Source organism: Sapajus apella, unplaced genomic scaffold, assembly GCF_009761245.1.
Source record: "Sapajus apella isolate SASKATOON/1434 unplaced genomic scaffold, GSC_monkey_1.0 scaffold7, whole genome shotgun sequence".
NCBI classification, from domain to species: Eukaryota; Metazoa; Chordata; class Mammalia; order Primates; family Cebidae; genus Sapajus; species Sapajus apella.
This window is the reverse complement of record NW_022436947.1, coordinates 9,106,263-9,129,084: the sequence shown is the minus strand read 5'-3', so window position 1 is coordinate 9,129,084 and position 22,822 is coordinate 9,106,263. Positions and strand designations below refer to the sequence as shown.

General features: G+C 49.4%; 1 protein-coding gene across 1 annotated transcript in view; it reads right to left on the bottom strand.

Annotated features, from left to right (window-relative positions):
- Window positions 1-22,822, bottom strand: part of PLXNA4 (plexin A4) — a 458,024-nt gene that overhangs the window by 384,646 nt on the left and 50,556 nt on the right. The window contains exon 2 of the mRNA XM_032275957.1: window positions 6,289-7,562. Coding sequence (XP_032131848.1) covers window positions 6,289-7,476 — 1,188 coding nt within the window. The 5' untranslated portion in view covers window positions 7,477-7,562. The remainder of the gene's footprint in view (window positions 1-6,288; window positions 7,563-22,822) is intronic.

Here is a 22,822-nt window from a genome sequence, read left to right as displayed (position 1 = left end):
GAGAGAGAGAGAGAGAGAGAGAGAGAGGGAGAGACAGAAATCTCCTCATACTTGCTGCTGAGCAGAGTGTGTGGGGTGAGGGAGCACAAGTCACAGAAAGAGTGAGACAGAGAAAGGCTAAGAGAGGACCATGAACCAGGAGTGTGAGTGAGAACAGAGAATGGGTGTGTGCATGTGGGTGCACTATGGGTGTGCACGCCGCTGCGCTCGGGCTCAGGAGGCGTGGTCCACATCTCAGTATTGTGAGGCCCCACATCCTCAACTCTAACTCTGTGCTGAGCTCTCCTGGCAGCCGTCTGTGTTAAAATTCAGTCTGTGTGACTCCTGGGTCCCACCTCACTCCCTACTCTAACCCAGTGGCCTCCAGGGTGGGCACCCTGGGAGATTACATCCAGCCTAGGAAGCCAACCTCAACTTTGCTCCCGCCAGACCCAATACATCGCCCAGGGCATCGACTAGGCTGGGATGGGACTTTCCCTGCAAACCCTGCTGGCTGAAAAGAGGGAGGTGGGTGGGCCTGTCACCTACATACCTGAGACAGGAGCGATCTCCAAGAGAGAGTGGGAAGACTTGATTCTACAAAGATTGGGGCTGTGACATGTCAGGCACCCAGTGCTAAATAAGAAGTCTGGAGTACAGGGTCATGGGCCGTGACAGGTGGGCGCTCAGACCAACGTGTGAGATGTTTCGATGTGTGCCTTTATTGGGACGTGATTGTGGCATGGGCCGCAGTGTGTGGCAAGTGTCATGGAGGTGAGAGAGGTGGGACGGAGCAGGGAAGAGGAGGAGTTCCTGGTCCAAGAGAGGACGAGGGCTGAGCAGAAACAGCAAGCCTTGTCTAACGCCGTAAACAACAGGATACAACTCCATCAAGTCTGAGCTGTGCTTCCTGCTGACAGGGAAAAGAAAACACCCCAATAAGCCCTGCAGAAGCCAGGCGTCGGAGCCTGCCTGGCCATTCCGGATGCTCACTTTCATGGAGTTTCAGGATCTCAGGCGCCAGACCAACCTGAGTGACCATGCAGACTAGGACGTGAGGCCAGCCTGAGTCCAAGGGGGTGACCCTGTCTCCTGCTCAGGACTGCCATGCCCAGGAAACCAGTGAGTCAAAGGAACGGCACGTGGGAAGGGGACCCCTGTCACCACCCAGTCGTGCACACAGCAGAGCAGGAAGGGGAGCTGCAGGTTAAAAAGGAAGAGCTCCGTTTCCTGTGCCTGTGTGGCCCTTGTGGGACTGCACAGGGCTTAGGGGTAAACTCCAGAGTCAGGTGGGAGCTGGGCCTAGCAATGGTTCTCAACAAGAGGCTTCTGGAAATGTGAGAGGCATTCTAGTCTCACTGTGGCCAGGAACTTCCACCGGCGCTCAGCACTCTAGGACCTCGGATCACAAATAGCCTACAGTATCAGCCAGTCCCCGCACCATGAACTGTCCACCCCGGGCGCCGCCAGCACATCCTTGTGAAGCACCACGGGAAGAGGACCAGGCTGAGAATTAGGATACAGAGCAGCTTTCAGTCTACTCATTACATGACCTCAACTGAAGCACTTGAGTTTTCCGTTTCTCTGTTCCCTCAAATGCAGAGGATGCCTGTCCTTCCATGATCCTATAGCAGTATTGTCGTGAGAAGAACAGGTGTGATAAAGCCCTCATTAGCCATCAGGTACCATGCAAACTCTAGGGTGTTATTTCCAGACAGCCAGGAGGCCTCTGCCCTCTGCTCCCACCAATGGGGTTTGACAGGTGTGAGTCAATGATTCTGGATAATAGTTTCTGCTCCAAGGATCCAAATTTTCTAGTTGAAGGACACTCAGGTCAAGCCTTGACAGGGACATTGAGAAGCTGATTTCTGCACCTCCAGCATGCTGCCTTTCTCCACACAGCCTAATTGGTACTACGGCCAAGACTACCTGACTCCCACACCCATGGCTCAATCGGTTACAGAGTCAGGGAAGATTGAAGTGGAATGAATGATGGTAACTCCCATCACCTGGGCCATAATGACTGCTGGTGTGCATCTCTCTCCTCCACTGTGTGGCTCCTGGAGACAGATGCCATTCCATGATGCTTGGTATCCACCAGGAGGGAGTGCATTGCCAAGCCCTTTCCTAGGGCTTCATACATGTTTTTTGCCATTCATTCGTTTATTTGTAGGCACTAGTTCATTAGTGTTGGGTGAGGTTGACCCAGAAGGCTGAAGAAGTGACAGAAGGTATAGATAACCCTATGCCTGGGAGATTCCAGGATGCCAGGTGCCTGGTCAAACCCAGCATCTTCTCCAGCTAGCTGCCCACTCCAAGTCAAGAGGATCAGGTCCCCCAGAGAAGGACAGAGAGCTGTTACCTTCTCCTGCATAAGGCCCTGGCACATGACGGAAGCCACAGGCGTGGGTTCCTCAGCTTTACTTTCTGTTACATGCTCTGCAGACAGGAGGTCTCAGGAAGCCCCAGGGGCAGCCTTCAAAGGGGGCTGGGAATAGAGATACACCAGGGATAAGCCACAGAAACAGAGACATGAAATCACTGCCATTCTGCACGTGAGTGCTCATTAGCAAATCAGTCTCAGCTTGACCTCTAGTCCCCTGGGTCCCAAGACAAACTGGGGCCCTGACAGACCCTCTAGGTCCCCTCTCATACCCATGTCCACATGAGATCCTTAGAATTACTTTCAGATACTAACCCACTTGCTCTGGGAGACCTCTCCCCACCCAGGCTGGAGAAAGGCCAGGATGGGGATAAAGCACAGCTCAGAGGGCAAAGGCGGAAGCTGCTGCTCCCACCCCCATAGATACCAGAAAGCCCCAGCTGCTTCCCCCACCTCCACACCCAGTGCCAACTCAGGGATATGCATTTCCAACAGGACTGTTTATGTCCAGAGCAATACATTCCCATGAGGAGGCCACTCCTGGCTGACCAGCCCTCATCTCTGACCGGAGCACAGCCAGCCTTCCCTGATTCACCGGGAGTTGGGGTACCGCTGAGCTCTCTGGGGGCTGCAGGTCAGCAGGTTCCACCCCCACAGCCCAAGGCTTCTCCCTCTGCCTGGTCCTCAGGCTCCGGCCTGCCCAGTGCTCTGTGGATGCTCCCTGGCAACGGGGGCCTTAGAGTAAGCATTCTTCTTCCTGTTCCTTTCCGTCCCCCAGATGAACACAGCCCAAGCAGGTGCTGGGACCTTGTGAAGTAGGCAGGTGGCCTGGGAGTTATGCAGATCCCAGCTCTGATTTCTGGAGGCGTAAGTTCACGGGGAAGAATGCGAGTCTCAGAGGTAGAAAGGGCTAGAAAAGCCTGAAGAGCCTCATAGGAGGCATTCCAACTTGGAGAGATGCTACAACGTGGAGCCCAGTTGACATCCATTGCTAGTCACATCCCTTCAAGCTTTTAGAGTAGTAACTATGATAAAACACACAGGGGACCCCTTACCCTACAAAACACAAGTCCTAAAAGCCAACCACCTGGGCCTTGCCCTTCCCTCTGCCATCTTCCTACAGCAGAAACACCACAGGACAGAGGTCGTCTGGGACTGGGTTCCCACTTCACAGGGCTCAAGGGAAGAGAGCTCTGTGACAAGAGAGAACTCCAGACTTTATCTTGTTCATCCTCCACCTCTAGTCAGGAAGGGAATGAGGAAACCAACCCAACAGCCTTGTGAATGGGTTAAGGAATAGCAAGGTTTGCAAATGGTACCATCAGGGCAGCACAGAGCCTGGCCTGGCTGATGTCACATGAAACACGTGTGGTCTGAGCCGAGTCCAAACGAATGGTCACAGGGGGCTGGAGCAAAGGAACTCGGGTATCTGCTAAATCAAAGGAAACTGACACTGTGCATTAAAAGCCAGCCTGGCCTTTTTCAGACTGGCTGGAGAGACAGCCCCAGCCCTGTGCAGAGTTTCTGGCCTCCTTTCCACTCTCGGCCCTGAACTTGCCTGTAACTTGAAAGGGCTAATTAAAGGCTAAAGAAAAATCAAAAGCTTGTTATCTGGGCTCCATTACTGCCCGTCCTGGCTTTAGCCTGTCTTGCAAAGCAGTTTTCCCTCTGCTCTCTCCAAGGCCACCACACGGTGTTAGCACCTGCAGCTCTGCAGACTTCCATGATGAACTTGGCTTTTTGTATTGTGGCAGAAAACAAGGGCAGCACGAACACTTGCCCACGGGCACCCGGACGGATCCCTGCAGCTGATTTTGCTCCCAAAAGCATCACCCAAAAAGGCAGGGTTTGAAGCAAGTTTTCTACAGGAAAGTGTCAGAGATTGCCAACCCCTCTGATCTCAAAAGAACTAGCTGTTGTTTAGTATGCGCACAGCATAAACTTGCCATCTTCTGACATAGGCCTGCATCTGTGTGCATGCTCGCGGGGAATTTATCACGTGTATGCATGTGTGGGTGTCCTGTAGGCAAGGGGGATTCTTTTCAAGTGCTGGCTCTGCCACTCACTCCTAGTGTGACCTTGGGCAATTCATTTACCTTCCTGAGTCTCCAAGTGCTCAGATGCAAAATGAAATGTTAGGCCAAGGCTCTCAAAGGGCCTTCTCAACACCAGCATTCCGATACATCTCACCCATGGACTTGTGTTTGAGTGTGTAATAGACATATGTCCAGCACAGCCTCCCTTGTTAGCTGCCTTCACCTGGGAGCAGTCCATGCCCCTGCAAGTTCATAGCCCTGTCTCATGGACTCTCTTAAGTGGCTCAGCTACGGCCCCAAGCAAAGGGCTCCAGGAGGCATTCCCAAAGGTTTAGACACCTGCTGGGAGGGCTCAGTAGATACAGTGGAATCCCCTCCATTCTCTGGTCTGTCTCCGATTTGTCAACTTTTTGATGCCCTGCTTGGTCCAAAGCACCTCTCCTATTTCCTTTGTGACATCAGGGGACTCCTAGCTTTTCAAGACCTCTGAGAAAAGAGGATGTCTTTTAGTTTCAGCCAGCCCAGTGTCTGGAAGACTTGACAATGGGAAACAGCCTGATCCTAAATGCCAGGGCACCAACTTTCTTCTAGTTCTTCCCTACCTCCAACCCAAATCCCAAAGACGGGAGTGATGGCCTCTCCACGCTCTGGCTGGGGAGGGTGCCAGTCCCCTCCAAGATCTGCCTGGCATGTAGTTATACTTTATGAAGAGAAACTTACTTTTTAAATCAACCAAAATACATTTCCTCATATGGAACTCCACTCAAGTTTAAGGAGTCAAGAATCACATCATATGGATGCGTACTTCTGTCTGATGAATACATTTTCCTTTCTTCTTCTCGCCAAATTAAAATTACAGAATTGATGTTCTGAAACTAGGTTCATAATCTTTAAAATGCAGTTACAAACGGAAAAGGACAAGAACACAGAAGATGCTGAGAGCTGAGCCTTCCAAGTCACCCAAAGAATAATTGTGAAAAAACAGGACCATTGTGAAGAGGAATAGAATCAAGACAAAAGAAGGCAGATGCTTTTCATGGTGGGGCACAGGAGAGCTAGGCTGCGACAGGCAGGAAGCTGTGTCCCCTGTTTCACCTGGGGTCACCCAGCAAGGCCATACCCACGAGCCATGCAAAGGCCCCTAAGCCAGCCCTTCTTCTGCTCTCTCTCCAGTGTCCCGCAGCTCGCTCTCTCATCGTCCACGCTGCTCCCTGACCTTGTCACATGTCTCTTTCAAGGCACTGTGCACACACAACATGCTCAATAAACATCATCTGTCCCTTCCCATCCCTTTTCTAAGTTAGATTTGCTTTCTCTATGTGTTCACTACACTCTTATCTGACTGTGCTCTCATTTTAGCATTTCCTAAAGACATGCAAAGAGCTACAAACACACCTCTCCTGAAATTCCACATCTATCCCAAATGTAGGAGGCCCCTCACATTCGCCTCTCCTCCACCCTATGGTTTTATTTAAGCTCCCAGGAAAGTTATTTGGAGGCTCAGTGAGTGCAAAGGGCATGTGCACGTCGTGCACTGCGGCACACTGTGATCTAGACTCCAGCCATGCCTGGTCCCTATGACATCCATTTGACACAGTTCTTACCTATTCCCAGCACTCCCGCTCGTAACCAGTGAGCCAATATGGCGCAGAGAAAAGTACTCTGATGGGAATTTACGTTTCAGTGCCCACTCTGACTCTTACACACTCAATGTCATAGTTGCAGAATGTTTTGGACTCTGGGTTCAATGAGACTCAGAGGTGAGATGGGATATACTCGCCTCATCTATGAAAGGGGAAGGAGGTTGATACACACCCCATGCGGGCTACAAGGCTGGGGTTCTCATCCTACACTCCCACCATCCCAGCCCACAGCCCTCCCTGGACTCACCGCGCTGCTGCAGGGGATGTCCTTCACCTTGAGCCAGGCCAGGTCCAGCGTGCCCTCACCCCGGTAGCAGGACTGCAGCCGCCCCTTAATGCGGTCATTGATCTGCTTCAAGATGAAGATGCACAGGGCCGACTCGTCCAGGGATTTCATTTTCCGCTTCTGGCCCTTGGAGAAGACGGTGAAAAGCAGGTCATCATCTGGATGAACACCAAGGGTCCTGCCGAGCATGGCCCCTGCTTTGGACAGGTAGGCAGCCTGCAGCAGGCGGTACTCCACGCCACTGTGCTCACAGCCAATGGGCACCTCTACGTAGGAGTTGAAGGCTGTGTCCTCTTTGCAAAGCCTCACGAGTTTGGATGTATACACCTGCTCCTTGGTGGTGGAGCCTGGGGGAGACACCATCTCAGGTTGGAGGGTCAAAAAGTAGACAAAGTTACCACTGCTAAAACCATAGACATAGTAGATATCAAAGTCAGGGATGATGGTGAAGGTGTCTGAAGGGATCTTAATCATTGAGGCCACGAACTCATCATGGAAGACATACGCGAACATGCCATCTGCCTCGGAGTTCTTGGTCAGTTTCCGGCTGGAGATGGTGGGAAAATACTCAGGCTTCCCATCTACTGCTGTGGCAATGAACAGCTTGTCATCCAGGTTGCTGTAGGAGACGATCACTCCGAAGACCGAGCCGCTCTCATTGACACCCGACAGATAGTGCTCCTTCTTATGGTAAGGCTCCCCCAGCTTGAAGAGGTCCTCTAGCCTCAGCAGCTTACAGATGCCTTGGTACAGGCTCCCACAGGCAATCAGCCTGTTCTCCTTGTAGTCTATGAGGAGCATCTTGTTGACATTGTTGGTGGTGGTCAGGGGCTCGTTGCAGGTCTGGACGATGCGGGGTGGGTAACACTTGGGGTTGTCCTCGTCCGGCCCTGTCTCATGCGTCACCAGGACCTTCAGGTCACTGGAGAGCTTGTAAATCCGATTGACAGCCCCCAAGTAAATGTGTCCCGTCCTCTCGTCCACCACCAAGTGATTGAAACCCTCGGTGGGCTCCCCTCGAAACGTGACAAATGACCGCTGCTTCTGGGACAGCGGGGCTGGCTGCCGGGTGAGCAGAGTGGAGGAGCCCACGCCCACCATGAGGAGGTGGGAGAGCAGGCAGGTCCAGTTCCAGGGCATGGCTCTCATGGCAGAGCTGGGTCCCAGCGGCAGAGCAGCACTTAGACACGGTCGTCCCCTCGGAGGGCCAGGACTCAGCAGTGCAGACTCCCCTGCTGGAGAGAGGGAAGACTGTGAGCTGGATAGCAATGCCAGCGGCTTCATTTCACCCCACAGCTTGTCTGCCTGGACTTTCAAAACATTCTGCACACACTGAGCAGAGCTGCACTGGGGGGTGCCGGACACTGGCTGAGTCAGCCCCCACCACGAGCATGTGACACAGAGCCGGGTGGCAGCAGCCCCAGGAGGACACATCAGTAATGATAATGGTGGTGATGATAATGACACCATAATAATAGCAGTGATGATGATCATGATCAACAGCCATTATCCACTGAGTGCCTGAATTTGTGTCAGACACTGTCCAGCACTGTCAGCCAGGTCAGGTGCCACCAGCAGGCAGCATCCGCAAAAGGCTGACTGGAGGAGGAGAGGGAGGGAGGGAGGGAGGGAAGGCAGGAGGCAGGGCTGCATGTACAGGCTGCAAGCTTTGTCTGGTGGTCCCCACAGGAGGTCTCTCCACACAGTTTCTCTGTCTTCAGGCTCTGTGAACCACCTCCTGCTGGACCGCATCCGACCGTAGAGGTGGTAATAGGGACCTCATGGTTACTATCCCCCTGCCCTGCACTGCCCCTTAAAGAGCCACACTTTGTTTTCTTTTGTTTTTTTGAGACAGAGTCTTACTATGTCTCCAGGCCAAAATGCAGTGGCATGATCTTGGCTCACTGAAACCTCTGCCTCTCAGGTTCAAGCGATCCTCCTGTATCAGCCTTCCGAGTAGCTGGAACTACAGGTGCATACGACCATGCCCAGCTAATTTTTTTTTTTTTTTTTGGTAGAGATGGGGTTTCACCACGTTGGCCAGGATGGTCTTGATCTCTTGATCTGCCCACCTCGGCCTCCCAAAGTGCTAGGACTACAGGCATAAGCCATCGTACACAGCCTAAGAGCCACACTTTTATGAATAGCCCCTTTATCAACCTTTTCTCAAAGGACCAAATCTGTGTATGCTGTCTATTACCTGCTGTGACCCTGACCGGCAGACCTCCGAAGTACATCCTATTGTATCCACATTTTACAGCTAAGGAAAGCGCACTTAGGGAAGCTGTGTAAGTTGCACGCTAACAGTGGTAGATGTAGCTTCAAATCTGAGTAGTGTGAATGTGCAGATTCACAATTTTAACTGCTAAACCATCTCAGTTCACCCCAGCCTCGCACAGATGGGGCTGTACTGTGATCCCTTCCCATGCAGCAGAAGAGTTAAGGTTGATTCCTTCTTGGGCACTATCCATTATGGCCACTGCCTCTGGTTCTCTGTGTCTGTATCTACTAGTGCAGGAGAAACCTTTCCTCTGTGCCTCCTCTGCTGGATAAATAGGCCGAATTTAAAACCCACTGCAGTGGCAACCACTCTAGGTTCGCTGCCCAGCCCTGAGCCCTAATGCCATTTTAAGAGGGCAGATCTTGGCTTCCTCCCCTAGCAGGGCCTCCTCTGAGAGGTTTTCATTAAAGGGAGAGAAGAAATGCTTTAAGAAGTGGCCAAGCAAATAAACAAATAAATAAACTCCCTGAGGAGAAGATCGCCCCCCATTCTGAGGGTCTCCCTCTATTCAAGATGCTTTCTGCGTGTGTTTCCAGAAACACAGCTTTGTGTTCCTTCCAGTTTGGGAGAATTCAGGGCAGGAGTTGCCAACATCCTATGTGGGGGCATCTCAGCTCTGTGGAATTTTTCTCATTCACCTCCAAATACTTCAAGAATGGGGAATGAGAAGAGGTAGGTCACTAAGCAATAGAAAATTCCCCAGCAGGGAGCATGCCACAGGTTAGATAGAAACCAAGAGAAGAAGGAAGAAAGCCAAATAAAGACTTTGCATTGTCAGCCAGCATCCTAATGAAAAGCACAGGTCTTCTCCAGTCAATATCAGAGGAGGAAGACCAGCTAGTGGAGCATACCACAGCTAATAGCAGTGCTGCCAGCCAAGGGCCTTCATTCATTCACGCATATGGCAAAGGTTTGCTCAGAATACACACAAAAAATGTGCAAGACGCTGTGGGACCCAAGGATCAGATCCTCAAAGAACACATAGTCAAATCAGGCTGATACCAACAGAACCTGAATTGATGCGTGTGATGAAAAGTCACATGGCATACAATAAGTGCTTTGGAAGTTCCTAGGAGGAAAGACTTCTAACTCGGGGTAAGAGAGACCAAGAAGCAGGCTGCAGGTGGCCTTGGGGAGGGCATGGAATTTGGACTGAGCCGTGAACTTGAAGACAGGCAGGGCACAAAGGGAAAGGCCTTCTAGGGGAGGGGTCCACACAGCAGAAGCATGGGCATATCACACCAGGGTGTGTACAGGAAGAATACATCTGGAGAACACAGTTCATGAATGAATCAGGTAGAATACAAGGCTGAAAACAAAGCCCGCGGCCTTGCCAGGATGTCACTGGGAAGTTGAGACTGAAATGCACAATGTTGAAGAAAGACATGAAATTGTAAAGGAAAAGAACAAAGGCCCCAGAGAGGAGCCTCTCCCTTTCCATTTAGGCTTAGCCTGCAGAAGGAGAGTTTGGAGTGGAGGTTTCCACGATGGCAGGACTGGATCTGTCTTGCTCATCAACACATTCATAGCCGGACATATAGAAGAGGCTCAGCAACTACTTCTTGACTGGTGGAAAGAAGGGCTGGAAGCATAGAGGAATGTCAATATTTGTGGAGCATTTGCTGCACCCCAGAGCCCATGCAAATATTTTCACATAGCTTGGCTCACACAATCCTCACCACTGTTCTCTGGGATCAGGATTCATTATCTTATTCATTTTTCAGGTGAGGAAACTTTAGCTCTGCAAGGACACTGGCAAATATGTAGCAGAACTAGGTTTTAAGTCCAGGTTTCAATCACTGCAAAACCCATACTTTTCTAGAAACACACAATGCCAGAGCCCAGAAGATAGAGCACTTAGAAGCCCCTGTTAACCCATGTAAGCCTGAAACACAGAAATCCCAGGATATCACCTGCCAGTATCAGGAGAAAACCAAAGCCCTCTCTGACCTGCAGGGGCTAAGCTGGTAGATAACACCCATCAGGTGAGTTCTGTGGTTTACATCTAAAAGTATTCATGACCATAAACCAGCAGCTTCACAGACCCTCTCTGCCCAGCACAAAGTAGGTGCTTAGGAAATGATAATTGCTCTTGTGGTTACTGTTAGCAAGATTGAAATAGGATTAGAAGGATTAGGATTATGATAATGAGATGGTACCTGGTGGTACATCTCAAGACGAGTAATGAAGAGTCAAGAAGAGTCAAGATGGGTCATCTTGAATTGCTTGTGCAAATTCGAATATCAAAGAAGAATCTGGAAGTTTTTGATCTGAAAGAGATAATCCAGTTTAGTGATTCCCAATCCCTGATTTTAGAGACAAAGAGGTTGAAATCCAAGAGGTCAGATGAAGCTGTAATAGGTCACACATTGAGTTGAAGGCAGCATAAAATCAGATCTCACACTGTCTGTTTCATGCTCTTTCCATCACCCCGGCCTCTCTTCTGACTTCATGTGAACTCACTCCAGCAGCTGCTCCCAGCTTTTGTCTGAAAAGAGACTGCTCTTTGCGCAACATATGCTCTGCTGGCTAACAGGGCTCTCAAAACATCTCTGCCAACAACCAAATTCCAGCAAGACTGATAATCCCCCTTCCAGACAGGCAGGTGCAGGTCGGGGCTCAGCCACGAACTTTTTGGAGGAGGGAACTTTGTACAGTCTCTGTATTGGAACCTGCCATATGCTGGGGAAAGGGCGCCTACCCCACGGCCTACCTTACTGTACACACACATGGACTCAGGACTAATCAACAGCTCTCTAGCCTGCAAAAGGCAAGACAAGGAAGTCTGCAATTATGAATTTACTGAGCAGAAAGGTGCCATGGCTCATTCTGCATCTCGTATTAGGCACCGAAATGAGACACAGTTATGTATCTCAAACACTTATCACCCTCATCTGGGGATGGTGAGATCATGATACCCAGAGAGGAGGGGGGCCCACAGAAACAATAACATGTACTGGGAATAACCAGCCTCATTTTACACACCACGAAAGAGACTGACTAGGAAACAAATAAGAGAAAGTTGGAGGAGAAAAGGAGAAAATAAGGATGTGAGCTCCAGCTTGCCTCACCGAAGACCCCGCAAGGCATCACCACGGAAGTGATCTCCCCACCCAGCTTGAGGCCCACAGATACGCGGAGCCACCAGCCCCCAGCCTCCCGGAGCTGTCTGATGCTCTCCAATCTGGCAAAGCGAGAGCCAGATTGGTTCGGGGTTGGGGGTAGGGGGTGGATTCCCTTCCAGGACATCAATTCTTGTAAGTGGTAACCCCAACCTGGGAAACCCAGCCCCAATTTCAGAGCCTACCCACCATTTCACGAGAGCCAGATTGGCCCCCGGGGCAGGGGGATTCACTTCCAGGACATCAATTCTTGTAAGTGGTAACCCCAATCTGGGAAAACCCCACCCTAATTTCAGAGCCTACCCACCATTTCACTCTCAAGTCACCATTTAGCCAATTTCAAAACGACGTATCAGAAACTACATTCAGCCCAACTCCAATTCTTAAAGGCAAGTAATGGGAATAAATAACCCCCAACAATTGCCCCAAAGGATTCACCAAACTACATAGGGTAGGCCAGAAGGCAGTTTAACTGAAAGATCCCCAAACCCAACCCAAACATGCTAAGTTTTCCCTTCTTTGAAATCAGATTTTAATTTGGAGTAGTCTCAGGGGAGATGGGACTCATTTTTAGAAGCTGATCATCATTTTGATTAAAGAAATTGGGGCTTTGTTTTAGGCAGCAAGTTTCAAAGAACAGAAACTGATTTTCATGAAATAGCACCATCCTCTCAGATTCCTGAGTGGTAGAAAGGAAAGTCATTACAGATTCGTTTAAAATAGCAATTACCCTGTGAAATTACTTTAGAGTTTACTAAGTGTTTTCATGGATATTACCTTGTTCTGAATTTCTTGTTCATGACAACCCTGTTAGGTGGATGAGGTATTTATAAGTAATGCCCCCTTTAGAGATAAGGAAACCGAGGCTAGAACAGGTACAGGTCTTGGCTGAAGTCACACACAGTCACATTGGGCTTTGGAGAGTTGAGCTCTTTAAGTCTCACTCAATTTTTCACAGTACATTTCCTGGCCCCCTGGATAGAGTCCTGGTCCTCAGACCTTTTGCTATGGGGTAACAGATTCTCAGAAAATGTGTCCTAGGATGGTATTTCAAAATTCAAGTCACAATACACTATGAATTAGGTGAGTTACAGGTGACTTATAAAAAAAAAAAAAAAAAAAAAAAAAAAAAAAACAGAAGATGGAGTCTCCCTCTGTTGCCCAGGCTGGAATGCAGCGGCATGATTTCGGCTCACTGCAACCTCCGCCTCCTGGGGGTTCAAGCAATTCTCCTGCCTTAGCCTCCCAAGTAGCTGGGATTACAGGTGCCTACCACCATCCCTGGCTAATTTTTGTACTTTCAGTAGAGACGGGGTTTCACCATGTTGGTCAGGCTGGTCTCTAACTCCTGACCTCAAGTGATCCACCCACCTCAGTCTCCCAGAGTGCTGGGATTACAGACGTGAGCCACCACACTCAGCCAGGTACTCTTCTTAATGAAATAAAACAGAAGGGGAAATATTAGTATGTCACATAGAAAAGATGAGCACTGTTTGGTGAGACTTGTTTTACCCAGTATATAGCATACTACATATTGAATGTGACGTAAATATGTGTAATGTAACTGGGTCCCTGGGATGGTTAATTTTATTTGTCAAATTGGCTGAGCCATGGTGCCCAGATAGTTGGTCAAACATTATTCTGGACATTTCTGAGAGGGTGTCTTGGGATAAAATTAACATTTAGATCAGTGGACGTTGAGTAAAGCAGATTGCCCTCTATAATGTGAGTGGGCCTCATCCAATCAGTTGAAGGTCATGAACAGAATGAAAGACTGGCCACCTCTGAGCAAGCGGAAAATTCACTAGCAGATGGCCTTTGGACTTGGATATAACAGTGGCTCTTCTCTGAGTCTCCCATCTACAGAACCACCCTAAAGGTTTTCAACTTGGTGCCTCCAAAATTGTGTGAGCCAATTCCGTAAATCAATGTCTGTCTCTATACATACACACACACACACACACACACACACACACACACACACACACACCCCTTCTTGGTTCTGTCTTCTCTGAAGAAGCACAACGAATACAGTCATGGTCAAAAAAAATTTGAAACACACTTTCAGAGACAGTGCATACTGGTTGCTTTTGCTATCATTTATGTATCCTCTGGGCATCTGTGCCTTTGCCCTCTCTCAGCCCAAACACTTCTGCTGGAATTGACTTGACCTCTGGTTCAAGGCCTGAGCCTCTCAGCACAGAGCAGGGATGGGGAGAGCACAGTGATTGGCTCAGGAATGAGAAATTGGTTAAATCAGATCTCTGACAAGCAACAAGCTTTGGATGGAGATACTGGGAAAGAAAGTTCTAGCTCTTCCACCAGATGTGACCTTGGAGAGACAAGGGCCTAAGAACCACTGGTGCCATCTTGTAATCACAGGGGTGGGAGCAGGGGACAGGAGCCTGGAAGAATGAAGCCAAAGTACTGAGGAGGGCAGAACTAAGCCAAAGGATAGAGAGTACTGGGTCCCCGGCCTGGGCGACATCCTATAAATGTCTCAGTTGTGTCCACTGAAGCCAGCTCTATGCCTGTACTTTCCAGTTATGTGTTCCACAAAAAAAAAAATTCCCCTTTTGCAGAAGCCAGTTTGGGTTCAGTGTTCTGGCACTTGTCAATATAAGAATCCTAACCCGTACACAGAAAAAGCCTAATGAGTACAGTGTCTCCCACCACAGCCTCTGTAATAGACTATTATCCCATGTGATCAACTGAGCAAGCCAAACAGGTTTGTGCCTCCTGCTGCCCACAGAGATAAACTATGGTTTTACAGATAGCAAGGCATAATCCCAGGTGATGTTTGAGGGTGTATGCATGTGTGTGTATGTATACATACTAACTTTCAGAATCAAACACAACCCTTCCCTATCTGCTGAGCATTTGCCTTAAGAGCTGCACCTGCAGGGCTCTTGGGGAGCCTTCACCTATTTATGCCTCCATGCCCTGAGTTAGACGCATTGTTCACATGAAACCTCCTCCATTCAAGCCACTGGTCTAAGATGCCCCTACTATACATTAGTGCAGGGACCAGTACTACCAGAATCTCACATTTTACAAACTGTTATATTTGTCCATTGATGCTGTCCCCAAGTCTAAAAATAGGAGCACCTCAAGGACAAGGATTATGTTTTACCACTCTTTTCTCCAGTTCTAAACTCAGAGCCTGAAGCACAATAGGTATGCAACAGATGTTTGGGAACATGTGAATGAATGAATGAATGCTCCATAGCAGAGTATATGAGATGGCAGTGGGTATCATGTACGGCTAAAGTACAAAGTAAATTTCACGCCAGCCAGTTTAAACAGGGACCAACGTAAAAAATTGGTTGTACCCTGTTGTAAACCAGGGCTTATAAATACTTAAAATACTCCATTTTGTCCTTTTAAAACATGAATTCAAATGCATCAGAGAAACGACATCTTTTGTATGTGATTTCATTGAGACCAACCTGTCCACCAGCTGGGATATCATAAAAAGTCATCTTGTGTTAGCAAATCGGGCTTTGAGAACCACTGTCCTATGCAGCAAAGTACATCAGTATGGACCCGGTTGAATAAAAGAGGCTGAGCCTGAAAGTAAAAATGCAGCATGGAAAACAGACAACAGAAAACAGTCACAATGCAGCAGATGCCAGTTGCTGGAAGTCAGCATGCACTCATGTATTCAGCCAATGACTACTGATGGAGCACATACCACATGAGGAGTTCTGAGCTGGGTGCAAAGGGTAGAGACAGTCCAGGGCAGAAAACAGTGTCCCTGCCAAGCACGGTGGCTCACACCTATAATCCCAACAATTTGAGAGGCGAAGGTGGGTGGATCACTTGAGGTCAGGAGTTCAAGGCTAGCCTGGCCAATGTGGTGAAACCCCATCTCCACTAAAAAAAAATAAATAAGTAAATAAAAAATACAAAAATTAGCTGGGTGTGGTGGCACATGCCTGTAGTCCCAGCTACTTGGGAGGCTGAGGCAGGAGAATCACTTGAACCCGGGAGGCGGAGGCTGCAGCAGTGAGCTGAGATTGTGCCACTGCACTGCAGCCTGGGTGACAGAACAAGACTCCATCTAAAACAACAACAACAATAAAAGTGTCCCTGCTCTCCAGGGGCTGAGGGGCTTCTAGAGGCCCCTCTAGCTGTCCCACTGGCAAGCTTGGCAGATCCTCCCCTTCCCAGCCGCTGCTAAAAAAAAACCCTGACCTTTATCACCTCCCTTAGTCCTTCCTACAACACTGTACAACTGGTCACTTGATCGCAATTGTGCAGATGGGTTGGGGACAGGAAGTTACTTTTCATCAAAAGCATGTCATGCATGAGTCTGCTAGTCTGAAGTCAGCGAGAGGTGGCTACTGGCTATGAACGACATTTCCCAGCCTCTCCATTTCCACATGGTATCCAGGTGTGACTGAATAGCGAGGTCATGGTGACATTTCGTGCCAAAGAGGGGAAGAAATAAGTGTGTCTTCTCTACAGTTTCTTTCACCACCCAGCTAGATAAAGAGGACCCTGAGGCCCTATAGGATGGTGGAGCCTCCTGATGAAAGATCTATGCACCCACTAGGAACATTGGACAAGAAAGAAACCTTTACTGTGATAATCCTGAAACTGTGGATTTGTGTGCGACAACAGTTAGCCTCACCCTAACTCACAGACAGAAACACAGAGAACTCACTGCACCTCAGAGCTGGGATTCAGACCTAATGCTGGGGGCTCCGGGTCTCTGTTCTTTGTAGAACATCAGGCTCTGGCCCTAGAGAGAGTTCTCTGTAGGTGTCAGCAGCCCCCTCCCTTGTTCCCAAAACCAGATTGCAAGCGGCCAAGCCCAGAGAGAGAGGAGACGGCCATGCTAACATCTAGAGAATAGAGAAATCATCCATGTTGCTCAATGGCCATTTCCAAGTTTGGGGCCCAGGGAGGCAAATGTGTGTGCAGCTGAGGGCAGTGAGGGAGTTGGGGAGCAGCAGCAGGCCTCTGTTTCATTTCATCCAAGAAATTCTAAACACCCATTGATCCGTGCAAACAAAACAGACACATGCCATTTGCAGATTTCTACTCCAATCTGTAATCTATGCATTCAGAATAACATCTTCAGTAAGATCGGTATTTTTTCCCCAACTGCATTTTTTTCACTTTAAACACTTGGTTTCTAGAAGTGGGAGCCACGAATTATTTTACATCTTTTCCTGGAGAGTTCTATTTGCACCCATCTATGGTCCAATCATGCAGCTCACTACAGTCTAGGGCCTGTGATGGACAACTGACCTCATATACCTGGCCAGCTCACTGCAGCCACATCCGTCCCGGCCTTAACTGTCACCCCTGCCCCTTGTTGCTGGCCGTCTCAGAAATGAGTGTCACATTCATCAGAGGAAAGAGCCAGAGGGTAGGGATGATACAGCGCAACTCTTCACTACCACTAGGGGGGAAAGTCAAGCCAAAACAACTGTCTTCCCAAGAAAAGGTCACTGCTGGCCTTGGGCAGTCTCGGTGTGGGTGGGGCCTCGTGGGGTCAGCTCAGCCACAACCCAGCCTAAGTCTAGAATACAACAGTCCAGCAGGGGCTGTAGGAGCCCTCTTCCAGTGTGCCTCCCTCTGCCTCTGCTTCTCTCCTGAGGGACGGGAACCATGAAATTGACAACTAATGGAAGGGCTGGAGAAGGGTGTAAGATACAGGGAAGAGGGAGTGACGGAGGCCCAGGCACTGATGTAGTCTTGGCACTGCCAGGCAATCAGCCGGGTCCCAGGGAAATTCAGCACCAAGCTCAGCTACACAGAGCTCCCTTAATCCTTACTTTCCAGTTTATTAAAAGGGGCTGAGGAGAAGTGATTACCATGGACAGAGCCTTTGGACCCAGTCTGGAAGAAGCCTCTGCAGGAGACTGAGTCTGTGAGTCTCTCCATTCAGAGATCAGGTCCCAGCTGAACTTCTGAGACCTTTATCCACAATTTCCACGCCCTCCTTCCTTTCCCTCCTCCAGGCCTCCTTGTCCTTGGCCCGGAGGGTGTTCCCCCAGGGTACAAAACCACCTCTCCCTGGCCAAGTCTACCATCCCCAGCAGAGCTGAGCAAGAGCTCCAGCCGAGATCCAGGTAGCCCCATGTGAAACTCTTCATTACCACGTGGAGATCGCCTTAAGATTCCAGGCACTGTGCCTCGGGGTGGGGGAGTCACTAGGCAATGGCTTTCTTTACTTCAAGAGTGGCAGCAAGGCTTTAAAAAACATAGCACTCTCAGTAGGATCTTGGCTTGGGGAGGACAGAATCCCAAACTTCTTTCCAGCATCTCACTTAAAGAAACAGGCCAGCCAGGAATTTGGAGTCAGATGCCCCAGCTGGAGTTGATGTCAAGAACTGCTCTGCAAAATGGCACAGCCTGGCACCTATGTGGCCACTGTCTCCTGCCCAGCCCATGAGGAACACTCTATTCAGAGTCTGTCCAGGAGTGCTGGCTCCTGGTCTTCAAAAAGGACCCACTAGTCTCTGGGTGCACAGAAATAGGGGGACACCATGGGAAGTTGCTAAGCTGTACAAAGGGAGACTTGCTGTTACTTTTGCTGCCCCAAGACCTGGGTGGACACTGGGGCCACAGAAAAGGGGCTTGAGGTCACCACAGACTGGGGACAGTCACCTCTTCGTGAAGCCCTGTCTTGTACATGTGACCTAAGGCTTGCCCAGCTGACATTTTCATTGGGACGGGAGGCTCACTGCAACCCTGCCTGCCACTCCAACCTACACTCGCCATAGCCTCTCCAGCCGCTCCTGCCTGGCCCCAATAGGCAAAGCCACATTCAGTGGTCTTCACCCAGGTGAGCTCCTTGCTCCCCTTTCATAGTCAGCGGAAGTAGTGGGATGTTCTTAGCTCACAGCCAGTCATGCATCAGCCAGTGTCACTCATAAAAGCCTCCTCTAAGAATTGCCATGGCCAAGGATGCTATAGGTGTCAGAAATGATCATTCTAACAGGCCATGTCCTGCTAAGTGACAGCCCTTCTTGTTGCCTCAGTTTCCCCATCTGTAATATGGTGTTTCTGGAAATAGGATGAGGAAGAGAGATCACTCAGTTTCTTCTTGGGCTAAATCCAGAAGTGAGAGTGAAATGTTTTAGGCTTCACAGAACACAGGCCATCATCAAGGTTGGGAAGTTTCCACAAACGGCCTTTGCGGAGGTGCAGGGCAGAGCCACATGATGTGATGATTACAACACCTGGGGCGGGGGCATTCACTGGGAGACAAAAAGCTGGTGCTGAGTTTCTCTCCAAAGACTCTTTGCATCTTTGCCTAAGTTGCCTTTTTAGCTGCCTGAATCTCAATTGCAGGGAACCTCAGGAATGCCTGCCAGGGTTGGACCCCACAGCCTGCCCTCAGAGAACCCGGGGTACTCATCTGTTCAGTGGATCTAATTCACACTCTTGGAGTCTGTTTTCTCCTTCAGATAAGAAAGACCAAGGACACTCTTAACAGCTCAGGTGCTGGTCCATTCCACTGAGCCTGACCGGCAAGCTGATCTTTCCAGGAAGGACCTTTGCTTCTTCCCACCTCTGAGGACCTCAGTCCACAACAGGAGGCCTCCATGCATTGAAACCCCACCCGCCCCCAACTCCCACCCCACCCCACCCCCCTACATGGGCTTAATTTAGACCCCTCGACAGGTTGACTCTGCCAGCATGATCTGACCCATTTCATTTCCTACTCTTACCAAGTAAGAAAAAGAAATGGAAATAATCCCTTTCGCAGCCTGGTATGAAATCTCTAGCTAGACTTTTCTAACTGTAAAAACAGTCAGTGGGTTTACAAATGATAATACATGCAAGGTTTTGGAAAAACCAAGCTGAAAGTCTACACACTCAGATCCTTGGGCCTCAGCATCTTTCCAGCCACCCCTCCACTCATAAAAGGCGTGACCACTCCCACCCACCCGTCACAGCCGCCCCCACAGCTCAGTCACCCGCCTTCTGGTCCCACGGAGTCTTCACTCGAGGAAGCCTGTAGTCCCACCAAACATTGGCACTGTGGGGGAGTGGGCTATTTGGGGCTTACTCGGCCAAATGACAGTGCTGCTGTTGTCACCAATATTGAGTGGCATGTTGGGCCCCAGGCCCCCCATGCCCCTCTACCCCCTCTCTTCTTTCTCAATTCCAGGGAAAAATCAGGAAGTGAACAGTTGTCTCCCTTGCTGGTCTATATTCACGTAATTAGTGCTATTTAATTCCACGATGAGCCAAAGCTCATAAAATACAAAACATATTTCAGCTGTGTGCCGAAAATCTTGGCAGAAATCTCCGCTGCAGCCGGAAGCTGAACACAGCTATATTTGCTCCTTTAAAAAAAAAAAAATTCAGCTGGGCGCGGTGGCTCACGCCTGTAATCCCAGCACTTTGGGAGGCCGAGGGGGATGGATCACGAGGTCAAGAGATCGAGACCATCCTGGTCAACACGGTGAAACCCCGTCTCTACTAAAAATACAAAACGTTAGCTGGGCATGGTGGTGCATGCCTGTGATCCCAGCTACTCAGGAGGCTGAGGCAGGAGAATTGCCTGAACCCAGGAGGCAGAGGTTGCGGTGAGCCGAGATTGTGCCATTGCACTCCAGCCTGGGCAACAAGAGTGAAACTCCGTCTCAAAAAAAAAAAAAAAAATTCAGAATGACTGCAACAAAGTTTTGGGTCCAAGCAGTACTACCTGAGAATATGTTCGGGGGTAGCAGAATAGGGGATTTTAGGTCATAAAGTTTGCAAATAATCTCTATCACCATGACAACACTAAATTTAAAAAATATTTAGCATTGATCAAGTAACGTGTAATATATAGTGTACGTGCTGGAAGAACATGTCATACATCGTAAGGAGGTGTTCTGGGTCCACTCACTCCTTACTCTCAAGAATTCACATGTGTCTTAAGGGCTTGGGTCCCAGTCTCCAAGTCATCCTCCTCCTCCCACGTACTGGGCACACACCTGTGAGTCAAATGGCCAAGGAGATGTGCAATTTCTGGCAATGATTCCAAATTAACTAACACATCCCCATCTCCTAGCTCGTTTTCCCCTGACCCCCGCACTGTGATAAGCCCTCATCCTATCTCTGTGTTTGTCCCAGCAACATATGGGCAAGGAACAAGAAGTCTCATCCCCTTCTTCCCCAACTTCACAAAGCCGGGCACAGAAGGGTGAAGCCCCAAGGACGCCATCCTCTTAGGTACCAGTGACTGTAAAGCAGCAATAGATGTGTTCTCAATAAGCCAACCTCTACCCCTGAAATCAACACCAAGCCCTCTCGCCAGTGCTCCTAACATGACGGGCTCCCTCCCATGACTTGGTCATGCCCTCTTCCTCTTTCAGGTGACAGGAATACAAAAGGAAGCATGTTGGTGGAGGGCCTGGAGTGGGGCCAGGCAGAGGAGAGATTCATGTTGGATGCTGCTGACATCCCCCTTTCAGGACCTGCTCAGAAGCTGTGTCCATAGGGAAAGAGAGGCCATGAGGTGAACTAAGGTGTGATAAAGGGTCAGATCCACTGCAAGACCCAGGAGGTCTTTCAGTAGACTCAGAAGCTCTTCTGAGTCCACTCTATGGATCAGTCCCATGGACTGAAATACAGCACACTCCATGCAGAGGGGAGAACACCTGCCAGCTCCCACTGCTTCCTCTTTTTATGCTGCCCAAAACTCCATCAACACAACCATCACCACTTTTCATTGGTGGAACACTTTGCCTTCTCTAAGCCCCTTCACAGGCAATGAATCATCCATGACTCCAAACATATATGACCACCCCTACCCAACGCATTGGGATTATTGCCCAGGCATGACTTTGGGTATCAGAGAATCTCATTAACTTGCCCAAAGTCATGCCTTTCTTCTGTCTCCACCTTGGGTCTTCTGTTGATCAATACTTTCCTATAAACTCCAAAGCTGGCTGGGCACGGTGGCTCATGCCTATAATCTCAGCAATTTAGGAGGCTGAGGCAAGCGGACTACTTGAGCCAGGAGTTCAAGATTAGCCTGGGCAATTTGGTGAAACCCCACCTCGACAAAAAAATTACGAAAATTAGAAAAGCATGGTGGCACACACCTGCAGTTCCAGCTACTCAGGAGGCTAAGGCAGGAGGATCACTTGTGCCCAAGAGGCAGAGGTTGCAGCAAGCTGAGATCGTGCCAGTGCACTCCAGTCTGGGGGGCAGAGGGAGACTCTGTCTCAAAATAAATTAACAAACAAACCCCAACACCACTCATCACAGTCATCACTGGGGATTCTATAGCAAAAGTGGGAAGGGAGATTGGTTTAGAAGGCCCATGATAAATGCACAGGTGTTAACTGGGAAGAGAGAAAAGCCTTCTAACCTATTCTGGCCTGTCACCTTGGTAGGCCTTCATAACTTATGCACAATGGAGCTCAAGGAGGTAGCACCAATGGGCAAGCTCTCGGGGGCCAAGGGCTGGTATGAAGAAGCCAAACAGGAGGCAGGGAAGATGGCCCATGTCTTCATGCATTCATTCACCAACACTTATTCCGCTCCCTAGACTCTACACCAGGAACCTGCATTCTGGGGGTACAGCAGTAAAACAGCAAGATTTTGGGTCTCGTGGAGTTTACATTGTATAGAAAGAAAACACAATAAACAAGAAAATGACTAGTTTCAGATAGTGTTAAGACCTAAAAGAAAAAAAGAAGCAAAGTCATTTGCTACAGGGCAACTATTGCAAGCATGACCTCAGAGAGACCAACCCTGACTTCTCCAGTTGGAATAGCCACAGTTGGTACCTGTGAGGTGAGGCTTGCAGGGGGACTGAATGGCCAGGGGGAGTCAGCCATGCAAAGATTTTGGGAGAGGAGCTTTCTAGGCCAAAGGATATGTAAATGCAAAGACCCTGAAGCAGACTTGGCAAAGAAAAGGCAGAAGGTCAAGGGGCTGGATGACCTAGATGAGCACAGAAGGATGGGTGATGGGGTTGGAGAGAAGGGAGGAAGTGGATGCCAGAGGGTGTATTCCAAGTGGCAGGAAATGCCATGAAAAACTTCTAAGCAAGGGAATGACATGGTCAGGGTCTATGGCTTTCAAGCTCAGTCTGGCTGCTGCGTGAAGAATGGTTTTACGGTGAAAG